Genomic DNA, 18,884 nt, shown 5'->3' on the forward strand with positions numbered 1-18,884 from the left:
AGGAGCTGGGACTGAACAATGGGAGCTCACCCCGTTCGCAGGGATTCGAACCGCTGACCTTCTGATCAGCAAGTCCTAAGCTCTGTGGTTTAACCCACAGCGCCATCCACGTCCCATCTTTAAAAGATGCTTAATTATTCCACGAGCAGCATATAACATTTTATCTTGTTGGTTATCCAGCAATATGATACTCATTTTACACACTGTGCAGAGGATGCTCCAGTTATGCAGCCTACCCCATCAACAGCAACAACAACATTATTATGGTACTGCTTGACCAACTCTTCTAATGGATGCACTGTCTGCAACGAAGCCTTGCAAACAGATTTCAGAGAAATACCAAGGCCATGGGACTCAGTACCCCCCAAACCCTCTTGCCTTGCTGCCACCTGGTGCCCTGACATGCGGAGATAGATCAGGGGTTCCTCGCTTTGGAGCAGGCTAGCCCTTCATCGATCGCCTTGGTGCCCTGTGCTTATTGATTGATTCCTTTGTAGTACCTCGAGGAGAAACAAGAACTGGAGTTGAAATGCTCCACTCTGGGGAAGGACTGCGAAATGTACAAGCATCGGATGAACACGGTGATGATTCAGCTGGAAGAAGTGGAGAAGGAGAGAGACCAGGTACTTGGAACCACAAGAGCTGGGGAGGGAGGGAGGGAGGGAGGGAGAGAAGTCAGTGAAGGAACCGGAGTGAGAGTCGAGCAGAGAGTTCTTACAGGAACTTTTGCAGCACCCGTTTTGGGGAAGAGGGAGGCAAAACATTTTGTGGAACGATGCCTCCCTGTCAGGCGTGGAAGTATCCTCTCCTCCCACGGTGGCCTCAGGGTCAAGAGGAACAAACAGTTCATATTTTACGGCTTTTTATTCCGCCATCTGGTTGCAAGCCAAAAGATCCATGTCTCCACGAATAGGAGACATTGGCTCCTCTGAGCCCCTCTTCTTCCATCTCCCACAACATCCTGGGAACCTACAAGAGTCACATCCCTCCACATTCTCTGTTCTTGAATGTGGAGGGACCTGTGAGCCTTTGGACTAGGAGGGTCTCCCACACTCTCCAGGCAGGTCTCTGCTGTCTGCTCTCTAACTTCCCCCTCCTCCTGCTCCACTATCCCGTAACTAGGCATTTCCTCATTCAGCTGTACATCATCCCTGTCTCCCTCTCCTCCTGAAACTGCTGGAGACTGAGAGGGCAAAACTCCCCACTCCTCCTCTTCTGAGAGGAGCCAATCAGACCGAGGGCTCATTTCCCATTCCTCTTGTTCAGTCCAGTCCCTGACATCCCCTCTCTGCATTGGCTCCCAGAACGTTTTTGAGCACAGTTCAAAGTGTTAATGCTGACCTTAAAAGCCTTAAACGGCCTCAGTCCAGTATACCTGAAGGAGCGTCTCCACCCCCATCGTTCAGCCCAGACACTGAGGTCCAGTGCCGAGGGCCTTCTGGCGGTTCCTTCCCTGCGAGAAGTGAAGTTACAGGGAACCAGGCAGAAGGCCTTCTCAGTAGTGGCACCCGCCCTGTGGAACGCCCTCCCATCAGATGTCAAGGAAATAAACAACTATCTGACTTTTAGAAGACATCTGAAGGCAGCCCTGTTTAGGGAAGTTTTTAATATTTAATGCTGTATTGTTTTTAACATTCGATTGGGAGCCACTCAGAGTGGCTGGGGAAAATCAGCCAGATGGGTGGGGTATAAATAAATTGTTGTTGTTGTTGTTGTTGTTGTTGTTGTTGTTATCTTTCCTTGTTGACACTGTCAGTTCAGTCAGTGGCTCTGCCCGCTGCTGCTCTGTGCCACATCCCACATATCCACTGTGACGTGTGCCTTAGTTACATCCCGGTTGGACTACTGTAATGTGCTCTCTGTGGGGCTGCCTTTGAAAAGCGTTCAGATTTTACAGCTGGTCCAAACTGTTGCAGCCAGACTGCTGACTGAGGCTGGTCAGAGGGAGCATGTTATTCACCTGTTAAAGCAACTTCCCCAGTTCCTCCTCTGCTTCTGGGCTCAATTCAAAGTGCTTGGTTCTGGCCTATAAAGCCCCATCTCTCTTGAGCCACCTGAAAGATTGTATCTCTTTATGCGAACGTTTTGGGTGCTAAGATCCTCCGGCAAGCACCTTCTCTCAGTCCCTTCAACATCTGAGGTGCAAGACCCAAGAGGAGCCTTTTCTGTAGCTGCTCCCAGCTTGTGGGATTCCCTCCCAAGAGAGGCCAGCCTGGCTCCTTCCCTGTCATCCTCCTGCTGGCAGACTAAGACCTTCCAGATCAGGCCTTTGGAAACTTAAGGTGTGGATGATTCTGACCTACTGGGCTGCTGCCAGGGCAAACTGCATGTTAACACTGGCTTAAAATGTGTTTTGATGCATTTTAACTTTGGTTTTTTAATTTAATACGAACTATTGCTTTGTCTTTGATAACGATGTCTCAGAATCTTGTAAGCTGCCTTGAATCCCAATTTGGGAGAAAGGCAGGATAGGAAAACATTAAAATAAAAAATAAATATCCTGTGTACCATGGGGTGGGGAATCTCAGGCCTGGGGGCCAAAAGCAGCTAATTTGTCTGGCCCTTGGGACTCTGCCCAGGCCATACCCTCTCTCCCCAAGCCACACCCCCTCCCATTGGCCCGGGAGTGGTTTTTCCTGGCTGGGATGTGCCCTTAAATTGTGACAATGCTTCTCACTTAACCTGTTGGAGAGACGTAGGTGAGTAAAAATATTGGGCTTTTGTGTGTCTAGAAGTTGGCATTCTTGCACAAAGGGGTCTGTGCACCGAGAGACAGCAGGACTGCTTAAGGTGCCGCGACTACAAAATTGTAGAAATCGAGAGATATATAGCTGCACTAGCAGCATATCTCTTTTTTTCTTGTATCAAAAATGCAAGAAGGGCTTTTACACTTGCCAGAAGCTGGGCTCTGCCCTCGTCGGTCTTGGAAGGATCCTTTAAAAAAGTCCCATATGACCAGAGAATTTGTGCCTGTCCATTGTGGGAGATAGGAAGCCCTGAACACATATTTTTTAGATGTCCTTTTTACGATGAGGCATGTAGGGAAACCATTGACCCCCTGCTGGTGAGGCTTGCTAACCTCCCAGTAAAGCAAAAATTTGATCTTCTCCTGTTAGGCAAAGACCACAAGACAACCCAGATTGTTGCCAGATTCTGTGCACAGATCTGTAGGCACAGACAACCCCCCGATTCAATCTAGTTTGTTAAGAAAATTCCCAAACTCTGATCCATGGGCGACTCTGGGTCATTTCTCTAAGGTTGTCTATCTTAAAGTTTTTGTGCATTTATATGCCTTTCACACTTTCAAACTTAAAATCCATTGTTGTATATTGTTTTTAATGTTTTGCTATTGGGATTGTAGTTCCATTTGTGTTTCTCAAGCTGGTCTCTGACCGTAATAAATTTCATGTCATGTGAAGGGGTCTGTGCAAGAACAAATTCATCCGACTCTCTTTGCTTTCAAAGGCATTCCATTCACGGGATGAGGCGCAAGCCCAGTATTCCCAGTGTCTGATTGAGAAGGATAAGTACCGGAAACAGATCCGGGAGCTTGAGGAAAAGAACGATGAGCTCCGAATCGAGGTGGTCCGGAAGGAAGCCTGCATCTTTAACATGGAGTGCAAACTTAGGCGTCTCTCTAAGGACAACTTCTTTGATCAGGTAGAGCCAGCAGAGGTTCTTGCTCTGTGTCACATCACACATTGAAAAAAATGGGGGGGGGGTATGTTTACAGCCAATATTTGTTTAAGTGTGCAATGATAATCCTAACGTGCGAATGCAGCATCCATGCACCTGCAACCATCAGGAATCCTTCCCTGAGTCCCAGGTCCAGAATGTCCTCCAAGCAGGGTGGCACTGACCAAAAATGGGCAGGACTAGGAGAGGGCTCTGGGAACATCTTGAAACAATCCTAGAACTTCTTGTCGGCTCTGGGACATTAGCCCATGGTCCATATATTTGGAACTCTCCTTCCCTGAAGGTTTTGAATGGCAGAGGTTGGGTGGCCAGGGATGATTTAGATGAGATTCCTTCATTGCAGGAGGTTGGAATAGATGACACTCAGGGTCCCTTTTGACTCTACAATTCTATGATTCTATGATCCATGACAATTGACTCTACTATCTGGGGCTAGTGGGAGCTAGAGTAGAATAACATCTGGAGGGCCACAGGCTCCCCACCGCTGCACTGGATGAATTATTTTGAAGTGCAGTATTAGAATGCTAGAATCCTTGAGTCCGAAGGAACCTTGGAGGTTGATTATTCCAACTCCCTGATCAGTACAAGATGCTGCAGATGCAGGATGCAACCACCACATCCCAGATGGTGGCCAGCCTCTGCCTAAATCCCATTACCTTCTGGGACAACTGCTTCCACAGCTGTTACCTTTAGGAAGCTTCTCCTAATGGTCTCTTGGTGGCAACTCTAACCATGTCTACACAGAATTGAGTCCTATTGAATTCAAAGAAACTTCCTCTCAGGTATGTGAGGTTAGGAATGCAGCTCTAATTAGGGAGCCACGTTGAGCTCACCGGTCACTAAAGTCTTCCTTCCGTTTGCTTCCAGAGCTTACCAAGGAATCTGCCCCTCACTGTGATTTCTCGAGCTCCCAGCCCCAGGATCAACGGCCAGGAGGCAGATGATTCCTCGACCTCTGAGGAGTCTCCAGACGACAGCAAGTTCTTCCTGCCCAATCAGCCTCGAATCCGAAGGATGAACCTGAAGGGAATCCAGGTATGTTCCAACACAAGGCAAAATTCTCAGAGGCCCAAGGTGATGATTTAAGACCTCTAAGATGCCCTTGGTCAACTTAGAACTCTGCAAAGGTTTCAAACAACAATTCCCAACAGCCCCAGCTGGCTGGTTGAAACTGGTGGTACTCCAAAACATCTGGAGAGCGCCAGCTTGGGGAAGGCGATACTGGGGCATGTTCTGCAGGGAATCATCTTGAGGGTGTCAGGAGCTCAGCCTACCCTTGAGTAGGACCCTGGCAGAGACACATGCCTGACTGACATGTTCTCTCCCTCCTGGTCAATCATTTGGGAGCTTCATAAGCTTTCTTCTGCCCAAACATCACAGCAACTGATGCCAACCGATACCAGCACACTTAGGGATCCACAGAGTTTGCGCATCATGCATAACAGACCTCAGCAACTCAGCATTTTGGCTAATCTACTTTATTTACATATAAACACACACGGAGCACTGCAACATGGCTCCCTCTCTCTCTAGCATCAGACAACAAAGAGAAAGAACAAAGGACAATAGTCCCACTTCACAGAACACAGGAACACAAACATCCTGTCTCCATTACTTCCCACTCTGTGGAGTCAAAACATACACCGGCATGTGATAGACAAAAACCCCATGACTGCAATCATGGAGCATGGATGCCATGGTATTGATAATACCGTGCTGCCTCGCAAGACGAAATTAATTCGTTCCGTGAGGCTCTTCATATAGGGGTTTTTTGGTCTTGCGAAGCAAGCCCATAGACAGCTTAGCGGATTAGCGCTATTAGCGGTTTAGCGGCTTTTAGCGATCAGCTGTTAAGCGGCTTATCAGCGGATCAGCTGATTAGCAGCTTAGCGGCTTAGGAAAAGGGGGGAGGGGGAAAAACCCGCAGGAACTCGCAAGACATTTTCGTCTTGCGAAGCAAGCCCATAAAGAAATTCGTTTTGCGAATCGCCTCCAAAACGGAAAACCCTTTCGTCTAGCGGGTTTTCCGTCTTGTGAGGCGTTCGTCTTGCGGGGCACCACTGTATCCTGCCTTTTGGATGGAGAATACAGCAAGTGCAGATAGAGGGCCCAGGGCTTTTTTCAGCTGGAACTCACCAGAACTCAGTTCCAGCACTTCTCAGGTGGGCGCCATTGCCATTATAAGAGAACAAGGGAGGCGTTCAAGGTGGGTTGCAGCACCTCTTATTGCAATGGGCATACCTGGGTCAAACCTACAAACAGCTGTCAGTATGGTGATGGGCCAGTATGGGCCAACTCTGTGGAGAACCATATTTTGGGAGTAGGCAATCCATTCCTCTGCTGCATTCTGTGGAATACAGAGTTTCTCTGGCTTCTTGATAGTTGCAAGAGCAAAAAAAGAAGAAGAAAGAAAAGCTGGAAAATTGGAGTGATCCTTTAAGCTCCAGCGCAAATGGAAAAGCTGATAGACAGCAGAAGGCTGATGGAAAAGTTCCCATTGGGTGGGAAGAATAATAGGGAGAAGACAGCCAAGATCCAGAGGAAAATTAGCTACCTAATTCAGAGTTAAATTAAACCTTGTCTTTTTTACTCATTCAAGTGTACAGGGAAACGTGCTTGAAGTCCTCGATTCTGCTTGATTGACTGAATCTTCTGCCACTGTGGGAAACTGCAAAAAGTTTCACTAAGACAAATTTAGCCACAATGGGGGGGGGGACTGGGCTTTTTTTAGATTTAGGGTTCCATTTAAAACATTGCCAGGATTTACCACATGGGTAGGCAAACTGAGACCCAGTGGCCAGATCTGGCCCAATCACCTTCTCAATCTGGCCTGCGGACGGTCCAGCAATCAGCGTGTTTTTACATGAGTAGAATGTGTGCTTTTATTTAAAATGCATCTCTGGGTTATAGGAATTTGTTCATTTCCCCCCCTTCAAAATATGGTCTGGCCCCCCACAAGGTCTGAGGGACAGTGGACCGGCCCCCTGCTGAAAAAGTTTGCTGACTCCCTGATTTACCATAATCTGCTAGCCTAGTCCAGTTTGGAGTTCTCTACCCACCCACCCCATGCCTTGATGATCTCATTAGCACACAACCTACCCAAGAGGTTTTCAAAGGGGCTGTGGCTTGGATGTCATGGTTTAAGGCATTTATTTACTTCATTAGTTTGCACTCCATTTTCTCTCGAGACAGACGGATGCCAACAACAACTGTATTAATAATAATTTATTATTTATACCCAGCCCATCCGGCTGGGTTTCCCCAGCCACTCTGGTCAGCTCCCAACAGAATATTAAAACATGATAAAACATAAAACATTAACAACTTCCCCAAACAGGGCTGCATTCAGATGTCTTCTAAAAGTCAGATAGTTGTTTATTTCCTTGACATCTGATGGGAGGGTGTTCTACAGGGAGGGTGCCACTACTGAGAAGGCTCTTTGCCTGGTTCCCTGTAACCTTACTTCTCGCAATGAGGGGACCGCCAGAAGGCCCTCAGAGCTGGACCTCAGTGTCCGGGCAGAACGATGGGGGTGAAGATGCTCCTTCATGTATCCTGGACTGTGGCCATTTAGGGCTTTTAAGGTCATCACCAACACTTTGAATTGTGCTCAGAAATGTACTGGGAGCCAATGTAGGTCTTTCAGGACCGGTGTTATGTGGTCTCGGCAGCTGCTCCCAGTCACCAGTCTAGCTGCCGCATTCTGAATTTGTTGTAGTTTCCAGGTCACCTTCAAAGGCAACCCCACGTAGAGCACATTGCAGTAGTATTAATAGATTAGTGCATTGCCTTTCCAAACACTTGTTCCAAACCACTTAACATGAAAATGTAAAGTCCATCTCCAGACCATTGCCCATTGTTTCTTGGCAACAGTAATCACAGGTTTAATGCCTTTGAACTTTGGCGGTCCTGTTTACTTATTGTGGCTTAAATCCATTCATAGGCTGTTAGGAACTGGTGGGTCTGCATGTGGCTGCCCCAAGCGGTGAACCACAAAACAGCAGGCAGGAGCCTTCTCATTCTTCTGGACTGATCCTGACGATGCAGGCTTGCCATTGGATCCTTCTGGGCAGGAAGGTATAAAAGAGGGAGTCCTGTTCCAGTTGAGCCTTGCGTGAGCAAAGAGATCATCCTGAGCGTTGCATGTTCCTGAAATTAAGAACCTAAGGAGAGCCCTAGTGACTCAGGCCAATGGCCCATCTGGTCCAGGATCCTGTTCTCACAGTGGCCAACCAGGTGCCTGTGGGAAACCAGGGAGCAGAACATGAGCACAGGAGCACTCTCCCCTCCTGAAATTTCCAGCAACTGGTATTCAGATGCATCACTGCCTCTGAGCATGGGGGCAAATCGTAGCCATCATGGCTAGAAGTCATCTATAGGCTTCCTCTCCATGAATTTGTCCAATCCTCTTTTCAAGACATCCATTATTGGTTGTTCTTTGGCCCAACCTTGATCAATGCTTCTGACCACTGACCCGTCTCATGGCTCCCAGAGTCTGACTCATCTCTGACTGCTGCCCATAGCCCACGGGTCAGTCCTTCATGAATTTGTTAGATCCATTTGCAAGCCAATGACCTCCACCCGTGGTCATGTTCTCCATGAGATAAATGTGTGTGAGCTTCCTTCTGACAGCCATTCTCTCTCCCCTTTCCCACCATGCTCATAATTTTTATCAACCCTCCGTTTCTGGAACTGATGTAATATTGTTCTCTTACATTCACGTGAACGCAATCTTATTTAGTTTCACAAAGCACAGGAGCTACGCTTATGCTTCTCTGCCCGTTTCTGTTTCTCCCCAAATCATAGAATTGTCCTCTGGCATTGGGAAAGCCTGAAGGGTGTTTCTTTTTATGAGGAATCCTAGCTTGTGTCCTGAGTTCAGTTTCATTTCTGTCCTTTTCCAGCTGCCAAGAACGAAATCCCCCGTCGGTTTGAGCCGAGCATCGGATTATCAAGGTCAGAGAAAGAACTTCCCTGCCTCGTCCGTCTTCCCTGTTAATGCTCAAGCTGTTTCCCTTGTTCTAACTAACGTTTCCAGCCAGGCAAGCACGAAACTCGCTCCCAAAAGATAAGAGCTGCAATGTGTATATATATGTGTGTGTGTATATATATCCCTCCCTGATAGCAAACACTTTTTGAGAATCATTTAAAACAGACCGGCAGTTGACTCAGGTCTGCTTTCTGTCACTCTGGAGCTGAAATGTTTCTACACAGAAGCAAGGCAGGTGTCGAGCCCACAGTGCAGAGACCCAGAAGCAGAGGAGATCTTCCCAGAGGAGAACCCCAATGAGACCCCCGCCCTTAAACAAACACTTGGATAAGACAAATTAGTGTAGCTTTTGAGACAGATGGCTGTCCACCTGTATATCCAGTATTAGGGTGTGATGAAGCAAACATTAGCGGGAGTTGGGTGGCGCTGTGGTCTAAACCACAGAGCCTAGGACTTGCCGATCAGAAGGTCGGCAGTTCGAATCCCTGTGACGGAGTGAGCTCCTGTTGCTCGGTCCCAGCTCCTGCCAACCTAGCAGTTCGAAAGCACATCAAAGTGCAAGTAGATAAATAGGTACTGCTCCAGTGGGAAGGTAAACAGCATTTATGTGCGCTGCTCTGGTTTCGCCAGAAGTGGTTTAGTCATGCTGGCCACATGACCCAGAAAAACTGTCTGCAGACAAACATCAGCTCTCTTGGCCAGTAAGGCAAGACGAATGCCACAACCCCAGAGTTGTTTGTGACTGGGCTTAACTGTCAGGGGTCATTTACCTTTACTTTTAAGTGAACATTTGTCCTGGGGAGGGGGGAGTTGTTGAATTCATGTTGGTGGGAGAAGGAGCGCTTTAAGAAATGGATCTGCACAAGTGAAACATCTGCGCCCAAAGAGGTGCATATGTTTCTGCTTAGGGCAGCCTTCCAAACCTGGGACCCTCCAAATGTTGCTGTCCTACATTCTCCATCTTCCCTGGCCATTGGCCACCCCTGCCGGGGCTGATGGGAGTTGGAGTCCAGTGACCACTGGTGGACACCAGGCTGCAGAAGACTGGCTTTGACTCATCCCTCCAGCCCTGAAGTTTTGGAAGAGAGAGGAAAGTGGTGGGAAAAGTTCAGGAAGCGAGAGAGATTTTTTGCACCACGGAACAGAGAAAAATAATAACGGCAGCACCGTGAGGGGTTGGGGCTGCCGCCGTGAACCAAACGAGAGCAATAATCGCATGTGATAGAAATCTTGTTTGCACAGAATTATTTCCACCGAAGCGGGCCTTAATGCCAATATCTCGCGTCTCTCTCATCCTCCCTGACTTCCTCCGCTTTTGTCATTTGTGAGCCCAGCAGTTCGAGGACACGACGAAGACAAGGGTGAGGCCAGCATCAGCAGCCACGCGGACACCAATTCCTCTAATCCCATTTCCATCAGCAACTCGGTGGGCAGCTGCGAAGTTGGCAAAATCGTAAGGAGCTTGCGGGGGCCTCGCTTCCGTGACCTTCCCCCTATAATGTGCCTTTCTGTGCTGGCGACGATTCCAGCCCCTACGAAACAGGGAGGCCTCGCCAGCCAGCAACCTTAATCCTTTTAACATATTCTCTATATTAGAACGTTATTAACCTTTCCTCTTAAAATGCATCCCGCCGTTGGGTTATGTTTATTTAAAGCTATTTCACCAGGCTCTCGCTGTCTCGTTGCTCAGTTTTAAAACTTAGCAGCGGGGGGAGAGAAGCGGTGATCCTTACCTTGCTGCATTGCAATTGCTTTTTATGCTTTATTCTTAGCGAAACATTTTGGATTCCTCGCATTTCCTAACGCCCTTCATGTTTGTAAGCCAAAGCTGGGTCAGGAATGTGTGTGGATGTCTTCCCATTGTCTCTCAAGGCAGACATCCCATTAGGCACAATGCGATCAGCGGCACAGCAGGTTGGCAGTTAGTGGCGGAGGGAATTGGTCAGCGAACAAAGGTGTCTTGCTGGTGGTTTGTAGGAAATGCTGCCCCAGTAAATGAAAAGGATGTCTTACCTCTATAGCTGGAGTAGCAAAACATGAATTATACTTCCTGGGTTCAGATGCCCAGCCTGGTACCCTCCCAGCTTCAGCTCCTGCCATCTCCAACCACTGGCTGTGCTGGAGTACATCTGGTGAAGGATAGTACAGTGGTACCTTGGTTTAAGAACAGCTCAGTTTATGAAGACCTTGGATTAAGAACGCTGCAAACCCAGAAGTAGGTGTTTTGGTTTGTGAACTTTGCCTTGGAAGCAGAACATGTTCCGCTTCCTGTTGAGTGTCTTCCATTTGTAAATTGAGTCCCCCGCTGCTATGGGAAAGCACACCTTGGTTTAAGAACGCTAGAGAGCCAGTGTGGTGTAGTGGTTAAGAGCGGTAGACTTGTAATCTGGTGAACTGGGTTTGCTTCCCTGCTCCTCCACCTGCAGCTGCTGGGTGACCTTGGGCCAGTCACACTTCTTTGAAGTCTCTCAGCCCCACTCACCTCACAGAGTGTTTGTTGTGGGGGAGGAAGGAAAAGGAGAATGTTAGCCGCTTTGAGACTCCTTCGGGTAGTGATAAAGCGGGATATCAAATCCAAACTCCCCTTCTTCTTCTTCTTCTTCTTCTTCTTCTTCTTCTTCTTCTTCTTCTTCTTCTTCTTTGGTTTAAGAACGGACTTCTGGAACGGATTAAGTTCGTAAACCAAGGTACCACTGTACTGGGTTCAAGAGCTGGTTTTGAGTCTTCTCAAGACTCCAATTCTTTAAGGACCACTTCTTCTCCTATGAACCAACCCAGATCCTGTGATGGTCATCAGAGGCCCTTTTTCATGTGCCTCCTCCACGAGAGATCTGGAAGCGTGGCAAGATGAAAACAGGCCTTTTTGTGGTGGCTCCCTGCTTGTGGAATGCTCTCCCCAGGAAGCTCGCCTGGTGCCATCATTATATACCGTTAGGTGCCTAGCAGAAACATTCATTTTTAACCAGGCTGGTTGGCCAGCCTTCTTGCTTGGTTGGTATGTTTTAATCTGGAGCGGGGGGGGGGGTCTTAATGCTGGTTTTAATGAAGGTACATGTTTGTTGTGTGCTTAAAATATTGCAAGTCACTTTGAGTTGCCGTGGCAAAACCTAATAATAATAATAATAATAATAATAATAATAATAATAATATACCTGAAGGAGCATCTCCACCTCCATCGCTCTGCCTGGACACTGAAGTCCAGCTCTGAGGGCCTTCTGGTGGTTTCCTCACTGCGAGAAGTGAGGTTATAGGGAACCAGGCAGAGAGCCTTCTTGGTGGCGGCGCCTGCCCTGTGGAATGTCCTCCCATCAGATGTCAAGGAACAACTATCTGACTTTTAGAAGACATCTGAAGGCAGCCCTGTTTAGGGAAGTTTTTATTGTCTGATCTTTTATTGTGTTTTTAATATCGAAGCTGCCCAGAGTGGCTGGGAAGGCCCGGCCAGGTGGGCAGGGTATAAGTTGTTGTTGTTGTTGTTGTTGTTATTCTACAGAATCTGTTCTGAATGATGATGCTAGTAATGAAAATCCATGAGCGGTCAATGGGAAATAGCACAATGTTGATCTCTATGCTTTGGCAGTTTGAGAATATTCAGTACACCAAATATATATAGACAACTTAACACCTCAGAACTGAACTGAGCCTGCTTACAGCTGGGCTGCAATCACCCTTGCCTGCCAGTAAATACCCTCGAACTCACTGAGGCTTGTCTCTGAGCAGGCGTTCATAGGCTTGCCCTGTTGATGTTTTGCTTTTGCCTTTTGGGATGCAGCAAACGCTACGGAACCGCAACCCCAGTGTCATGTCCACAACCCCAGAGCCCCCAGGAAACGACTCCATCCTCCGGCGTTGCAAAGAAGACGCCCCACACAGGTAAGGGCTGCCGTGCCTCTTAGGCTGGGCTTTCCAACACAGTGCCCAGGGGCACCATCCGACATGCCTGCCAAGGTGCTCCCCAGCCCCTCTCAATCTTTTGCTTTGCAACTGGGGGTTAATTTGCCCAATCCTCTTTTAAAGCTGGTTGTCCGTCACGGCCTCCTGTGGAAGTGAGTTCCATAGATTTACGATGTGCTTCATGAAGGAGCGATTCCTTTTATGTGTCCTAAACCTCCTGAGATTTAAGCTTCTTCAGACGTCCAATAGTTCTAGCATTATGAGGGAAAGGGGTTAAAAACTTTCCTCTTTCCGCTTCATCGTTTTATAAGCTTCTTATCACGTCACCCCTCGCTCACCTTTTGTCCGAACTCAAAAGTCCAGAACACCAAAACCATTTTGCTCCATCCCCTTGATCATGTTGGTTATCAGAGGGAGGGGAATAGCTGCTGCTAGTTTGTGGCCACAAGCACTCAACTCTTCACGCACCCGGTTGCTTTTCCTCTCACAGTGACAAGTTAGCATTTTTGTTTCCCTGGGGAGGAAAACACCCGCTTGGGGGGAAATTTTAAGAGGAAAAGCAGCCCCTGTGGAAAACGTTTGGATATCGCTGCTGGCTGCTCTTCCACTTTCAGTTCCAGCCCCCAGAGGCATCCTTTTCTTTTAAATCATTGGGGGAATGATACGCATAACTGCTCATCGTGTCCAGTGTGGTCCTCAGTGAGCTGGGAGCAGATGCCGGTCAGCGGAGGACGTCATTCTCCTACCTCTCTGAGATCACGGCTGTCTTTTGATACTGCTTCTAGGTGCTGAGTTAGTGAAAGACGCACACATACACACCCGGGGGTGGGAGGAAGCTTGCATTAAATTGTCAGAACGCTTCAGATTGCATCTGACAAGGTGAACGGGGCAACTCTGTTTTGCCTCTGCTTCTGAGGTCCCTGAAAATTCTTCCCTGAGATGGGAGCGTTGCCACCGGTGAACCGGTGACATTTTGCCTGCGTCGTGGAATAAAGGAAACCACAGACAAGCAGAGAGCGCCTGGATATGAGGGTAGACCTTCTCTGTGTGTGCAGCAGTCTCCCACAATGTTTCAAAGGGAAGAACTGAATCTACAAGAGCCAGCCGAACTAGTTCAAGGTTTCTGAAGGAAACCAGAGTCCTCCTCCCATAGGAAACCGCCTGACTTTCCCCCACCCCGTGCCAGTGATTCCTTCCTTGAAAATATCCCCCAGATGTCCTCCTGATCCTCCAGATGTTAACCTGGGCTAGCGGAAAGATCACATCTCCCTATACAGATCTGCCTGGGTGCTAAGATCTCATCTCTCAGTTCCAGCATCATCAAAGGCATGGTTGGTGGTGACATGACAGACAGACAGACAGACAGAGATTTGTGGGGGGGGGGGGCTGTGCCCATATTGTTGGCTTCCCTATGTCAGGGCAAACAATACTTTAATTGCCAGTTTTAAATGTGTCCAGAAGTATTTCAATTACTGCTTTTAACTTGTTTATTTTTATGACTTTATATTGTCTAATGATGTTTTTAAATGTTGGAAGCTGCAATGAATCCAAGCTTGGGAGAAGGGCAGGATACAAATACATTCATAATAATAATAATAATAATACTGATGATGAGAATGATGATGATAACAACAACTTCTTAAACCTTGGCATCTTCCTGCCCTTTCATCGGCCGCTTCCAGCAGTTAGCAAAGCTAGATTCCTCTCCACTGCACACTTCCTTCTGCTAGCTGAGTCCTGAAATGTGTAGAGAGTCAGCAAAGGTAGAGCGGAATAATCTTTCTTCCTCACTTCCAGCCTGACTGAAGATGACAATGACAGTTTTGGCTGCGACGCTTTGGAGTTGGAAGGTAAGGACTTGCAGAAGGCTCTTGCCTCAAAAATCAGAGGCCCCAGTTATGGTAGCTGGTGGGGAGCAGTTTGTGACCAAGTGGTCAGGAGTAGTGGGAGCTGCAATGGCTTCCAGGGCATTCCAAGTTGGCTTCCCACGCAGCTTTTTCTTCCATCTCTACAAACTAAGAGTATAACAAGAGCTCTCCCTTCTTACCAAAAGACCTGCCTTTCTCCTCCTCCTCCTCCTCCTCCTCCTCCTCCTCCTCCTCCTCCTCTTCTTCTTCTTCTTCTTCTTCTTCTTCTTCTTCCTCCTCCTCTTCTTCTTTGGTGATCACTTAACAGTGAGTCTGTAAGTGACTGTGGAGGCCAATTCTGGATCCACATGTCCTTCCACAGTGGGGACATAAGTTTCCAGGTGGGAGTCGATCACGGTGAGGGTTTGCCAAGTGTGCCTTCCTCTTAGCATGTTTCTCCCTTTCATCCTGAGTTTGAGCATCTTCAAAGCCCATGACACTTTTGGTAAAGGCTATTCTCCAATTGGAGTGCTCGCAGGCCAGTGTTTCCCAGTTGTCAGTTCTCACTCGCTGGATCATCACCTCGTTGTGATGAGTGGGCTTGCACATCCCTATGACCCTTGTGAGTGAAGCTGTCGGGAGTCTTGTACTCCCAGCGGGGTCACCCAAGGCAGTAAGGTCAAAGGGAAGGAGCTAGACAAAGAATGACCCAACAGCAGAACAGGCAGAAGATAACAAGCAGTATATTACAACGGGTGTGAAGGCAGATGAAGGCTGCAGCGGATAAGGATCTACCAGTCATCATGACCACTCATGCCATCGGAACAGAGCCTTACTGCAAAGACTGTGCGTGGGTCAGTGTGCACTGATCTACACACATAAAAGCAATTCACACACAGGCATAGAGCTTTCTGCTCCTACAGTGGCCAACCAGGTCCACCTAGAGTTGAAACCCATTTTAAGCCTTCAGCTGGGGGCTGAAAGTGGGATGTTCTGCCCCCAAAGTAGCTCTGCCAGGGAGCGACAGGCTCTCGCCTATACATACATGAGGGCAAAATGGCAGGGGAGGGCAAAGTCAAGAGGAGCTTGGAAAGATGCTTGTGTTGGCATCCATGGTTTTATTTTGCTTTGGTGCTTGCTATCGGGACATGATTTTCCCCCCTTCCTTTTCTTTTTCCTGCACCTCCTTTTCCAGACGACTTCCAGGACAGGAATTCTCACGGACCTTCCTCGCTGCCTTCCTCTTCGTCTTCCCACCACTCTGAGGGGCTGGATCTTGAGCAAGTCAACTCCATCTTCAGGAAATTCTCTCTGGAGAGGTACTTGGGAGAATGTAGGATTTCTGCACCAGTTCATGCAATCAGCAAAACGAAAGGCTTATCCACATTTCTTCGTGTCTCACTTCTTTCCCCTGGGGGAAAACTGCTCTTTAGCGCTCAATTGGAGCAAGTAGCAATTCAGGGGGTTTCCAGATTGATGTTTGCTCTGATTTAGAGCTTAAGAGTGGGTTTTCCCTGGGAAAGTGAGGAAAGGGGGGAACTGCTCAGTCGCGTATCTAGCAGGTGTGGCTCAAGAAGAAAACCACACTGGGTTAAAGCTGACCAAAAGTCCAGAGGCAGCATTATTATCAATTTACGATGGGGTGGAAGGTTTGCGGACTAGGAAGGCCTCGCTCACACATTTATTGACAGCTCCACAAGTTATTATAGCTAGGAAGTGGAAGGGGCAAGCAGAATATAAAATGGAAGAATGGTATAAAGAGGTGTGGGATATAGCTAGTAATGATAAATTAACATGTGCCATTAAGGTAAGACGGGGAATATAGAGGAGAAATGATTTAGAGGAGATATGGAGGGTGTTTCTAGAATTTGCGCTGTTAAAAATGGAAAGGGGGTCAAACGATTGCAAGAGGTGTTGAAATTTTGGGAGGCTGGCAAGGTCTCGGTGGTGGGGTCACATTTTTATTCTTTTTTATTTATTATTATTACTTTGTCAAAAAAATGATAGATAGATGATTGATAGATAGACAGATTATGATGATAGATAGATGATAGATATAGATAGATAGATGATGATGATGATGATAGATAGATAGATAGATAGATAGATAGATAGATAGATGATAGATAGATAGATAGATAGATAGATAGATAGATAGATGATAGATAGATAGATAGATAGATAGATAGATAGATAGATGATAGATATAGATGATAGATAGATAGATGATAGATAGATAGATAGATAGATAGATAGATAGATAGATAGATGATAGATATGATGATAGATAGATAGATAGATAGATAGATAGATAGATAGAGATGATAGATAGATGATAGATAGATAGATAGATAGATAGATAGATAGATAGATAGATAGACAGACAGACAGATAGATGATAGATAGATAGATAACACAAACTATAAACAAGAGGAAAACCAATCAGACCTGTGCTTGCACAGGATGAGTAGGAGTGTGGATGAGCCCTGAGTGACGAAACGTTCTCCATGGATAAAGCAGGCTGTACAGCCTAACTTGCAGGGTTCAGCCTCGCCTTCTCCCTGTCATGCTAGATCTCTCAATGCAGGGAGAATTCTTTTGTGCAGGGAGGGTGTTGCATTTTTGTTCTGTAAGGAAGCATTCAGGTATGCAATACCTTTCTGATCCTTCATAATACCACCCCAGATCTGCATTTCTGGATGGCTCTGCTGATCCCATACAGGGTGCATTGAAGAGGGAGTATGAATGAGCATTTATGGACAGAAACGTTTGCAGAAATATTGCAAATGTTTAATCCTGAAATTCAGGCATCACCACAATTCGCACTATTAAATATATGGAACGCTACTCTAAAACGATTCTCCCCGAAGAAAATGTTAATTTGGTTTCTAGTGGCTGCTAGACTTCCTATTGCACAGAAATGGAAGAACTTAAACGGTCTGTTTCTTGAATTGTGGCATAAGAATTATGGAACCTCGCAATTGCTGAAAAGATAACCCACAAGATTTGTGCAATGAAAGGCAAAGAGCCAGTAGAACAATTTTACGTAATTTTGTGGGATTTTGTCTTATGTTTCAAATGATGACCTATGTGACCTGCACCTGAAAAAGAAATATGGTCCTCCTAAATTATATTATTCTACTTAATATACCTAAGCAGAATTGTACTTACCATTGTTGTATAAGCATCTCTCTGATGACTTTCCGCATTCTTGTGTTGAAAAGTTTATATATATATATATATATATATATATGCTTTCGTAGATTTTCACGGGTACAGGAATGCAGGTTTTGGTGTCCTCGGGTGTCTTCCCCAACTTTTACACGGGAAGACACCCGAGGACACCAAAACCTGCATATATATATATATATATATATATATATATATATATATATATATTTAAATTTCAGAATTAAAAACAGTTAAAATGTATTAGGTTCTGTGAACTATTTCAATTCCAGCTGGTTCTAATAAGAACTGCAACTTTTAAGAACTGATGCCTAAGCTTGCATTTTTCCTTCTCCTTCCCCATCCCTTTTTCCTTATGTGACATTTCTTTTGGGGACCGTCTGACTGCAGTTGCATGTGTGAGCTTGTGTTTGCATGTATGTATGGGGGGGAGCCTGCCCCCTACAAGCTCAGGGCCTGGTGATGCTTTCATTTTGGACCCCCACGCCTGGCTTTAACCTGATTTCACTGCGAACGAAACCAGCCATCGCCTCCTTGCCCCTGCCCCTCTGTCACAGGTGCCATGTCCCCACTTTGAAATCCCAGGTGACTAGGGAGAAGTCAAGGAGAGTGTTGCCTGTGTCCCCATTCCTTCCTTAGGCCCTTCCGCCCCTCGGTGACATCTGTCGGACGCCTGCACACCACCTACCATGCCGTCCAGCAATTCATGTTGAACGGAGACAGCCTGAGCTCGGAGATTACTCTGCTGGGGGGCAACGTCAAAGGAAACTTCGTCAACTCTGTCAAGCTGGATTCCCCAGCGGAGAAAGCCGGCCTTCGCGAGGGGCTACAGCTGCTTCTGGTGAGGGTTTGGCATCAGGGAACAGACTTGAACACCTGACCTCTGCCTCCTGTCTATTTTCTTCCTGACTGACATCAGAAAACTTCCTTGTTTGTCCGTCTAGTCCAGCGTTCTTCCCGCCTAATGCTCCAGGGTGTTGAGCAGAGAAGGGTCTTTCTGGACCCTTTCTTTCAACTGGACTTGGTTATGCTAGTACTAATTACTAATTAGGTAAAGGTAAAGGGACCCCTGACTGTTAGGTCCAGTCATGGCCGACTCTGGGGTTGCGGCGCTCATCTCGCTTTATTGGCCGAGGGAGCCGGCGTACAACTTCCGGGTCATGTGGCCAGCATGACTAAGCCGCTTCTGGTGAACCAGAGCAGCACATGGAAATGCCATTTACCTTCCCACCAGAGCGGTACCTATTTATCTACTTGCACTTTGACGT

The 18,884-nt window shown here is 47.0% G+C and overlaps 1 protein-coding gene across 4 annotated transcripts in view; it reads left to right on the plus strand.

Moving 5' to 3' along the window:
- The window catches only part of CARD11 (caspase recruitment domain family member 11), a 313,312-nt gene that overhangs the window by 52,763 nt on the left and 241,665 nt on the right, over positions 1-18,884 (plus strand). For all 4 annotated transcript variants that reach the window (XM_081889080.1, XM_081889078.1, XM_081889081.1 and 1 more), the window contains exons 7-15: positions 498-623; positions 3,466-3,660; positions 4,564-4,731; positions 8,601-8,652; positions 10,021-10,139; positions 12,459-12,559; positions 14,378-14,430; positions 15,623-15,746; positions 18,256-18,457. In XM_081889080.1, coding sequence (XP_081745206.1) covers positions 498-623; positions 3,466-3,660; positions 4,564-4,731; positions 8,601-8,652; positions 10,021-10,139; positions 12,459-12,559; positions 14,378-14,430; positions 15,623-15,746; positions 18,256-18,457 — 1,140 coding nt within the window. The remainder of the gene's footprint in view (positions 1-497; positions 624-3,465; positions 3,661-4,563; positions 4,732-8,600; positions 8,653-10,020; positions 10,140-12,458; positions 12,560-14,377; positions 14,431-15,622; positions 15,747-18,255; positions 18,458-18,884) is intronic.

This window comes from Podarcis melisellensis, assembly GCF_964234715.1.
Source record: "Podarcis melisellensis genome assembly, chromosome: 14".
Classification (NCBI taxonomy): domain Eukaryota; kingdom Metazoa; phylum Chordata; class Lepidosauria; order Squamata; family Lacertidae; genus Podarcis; species Podarcis melisellensis.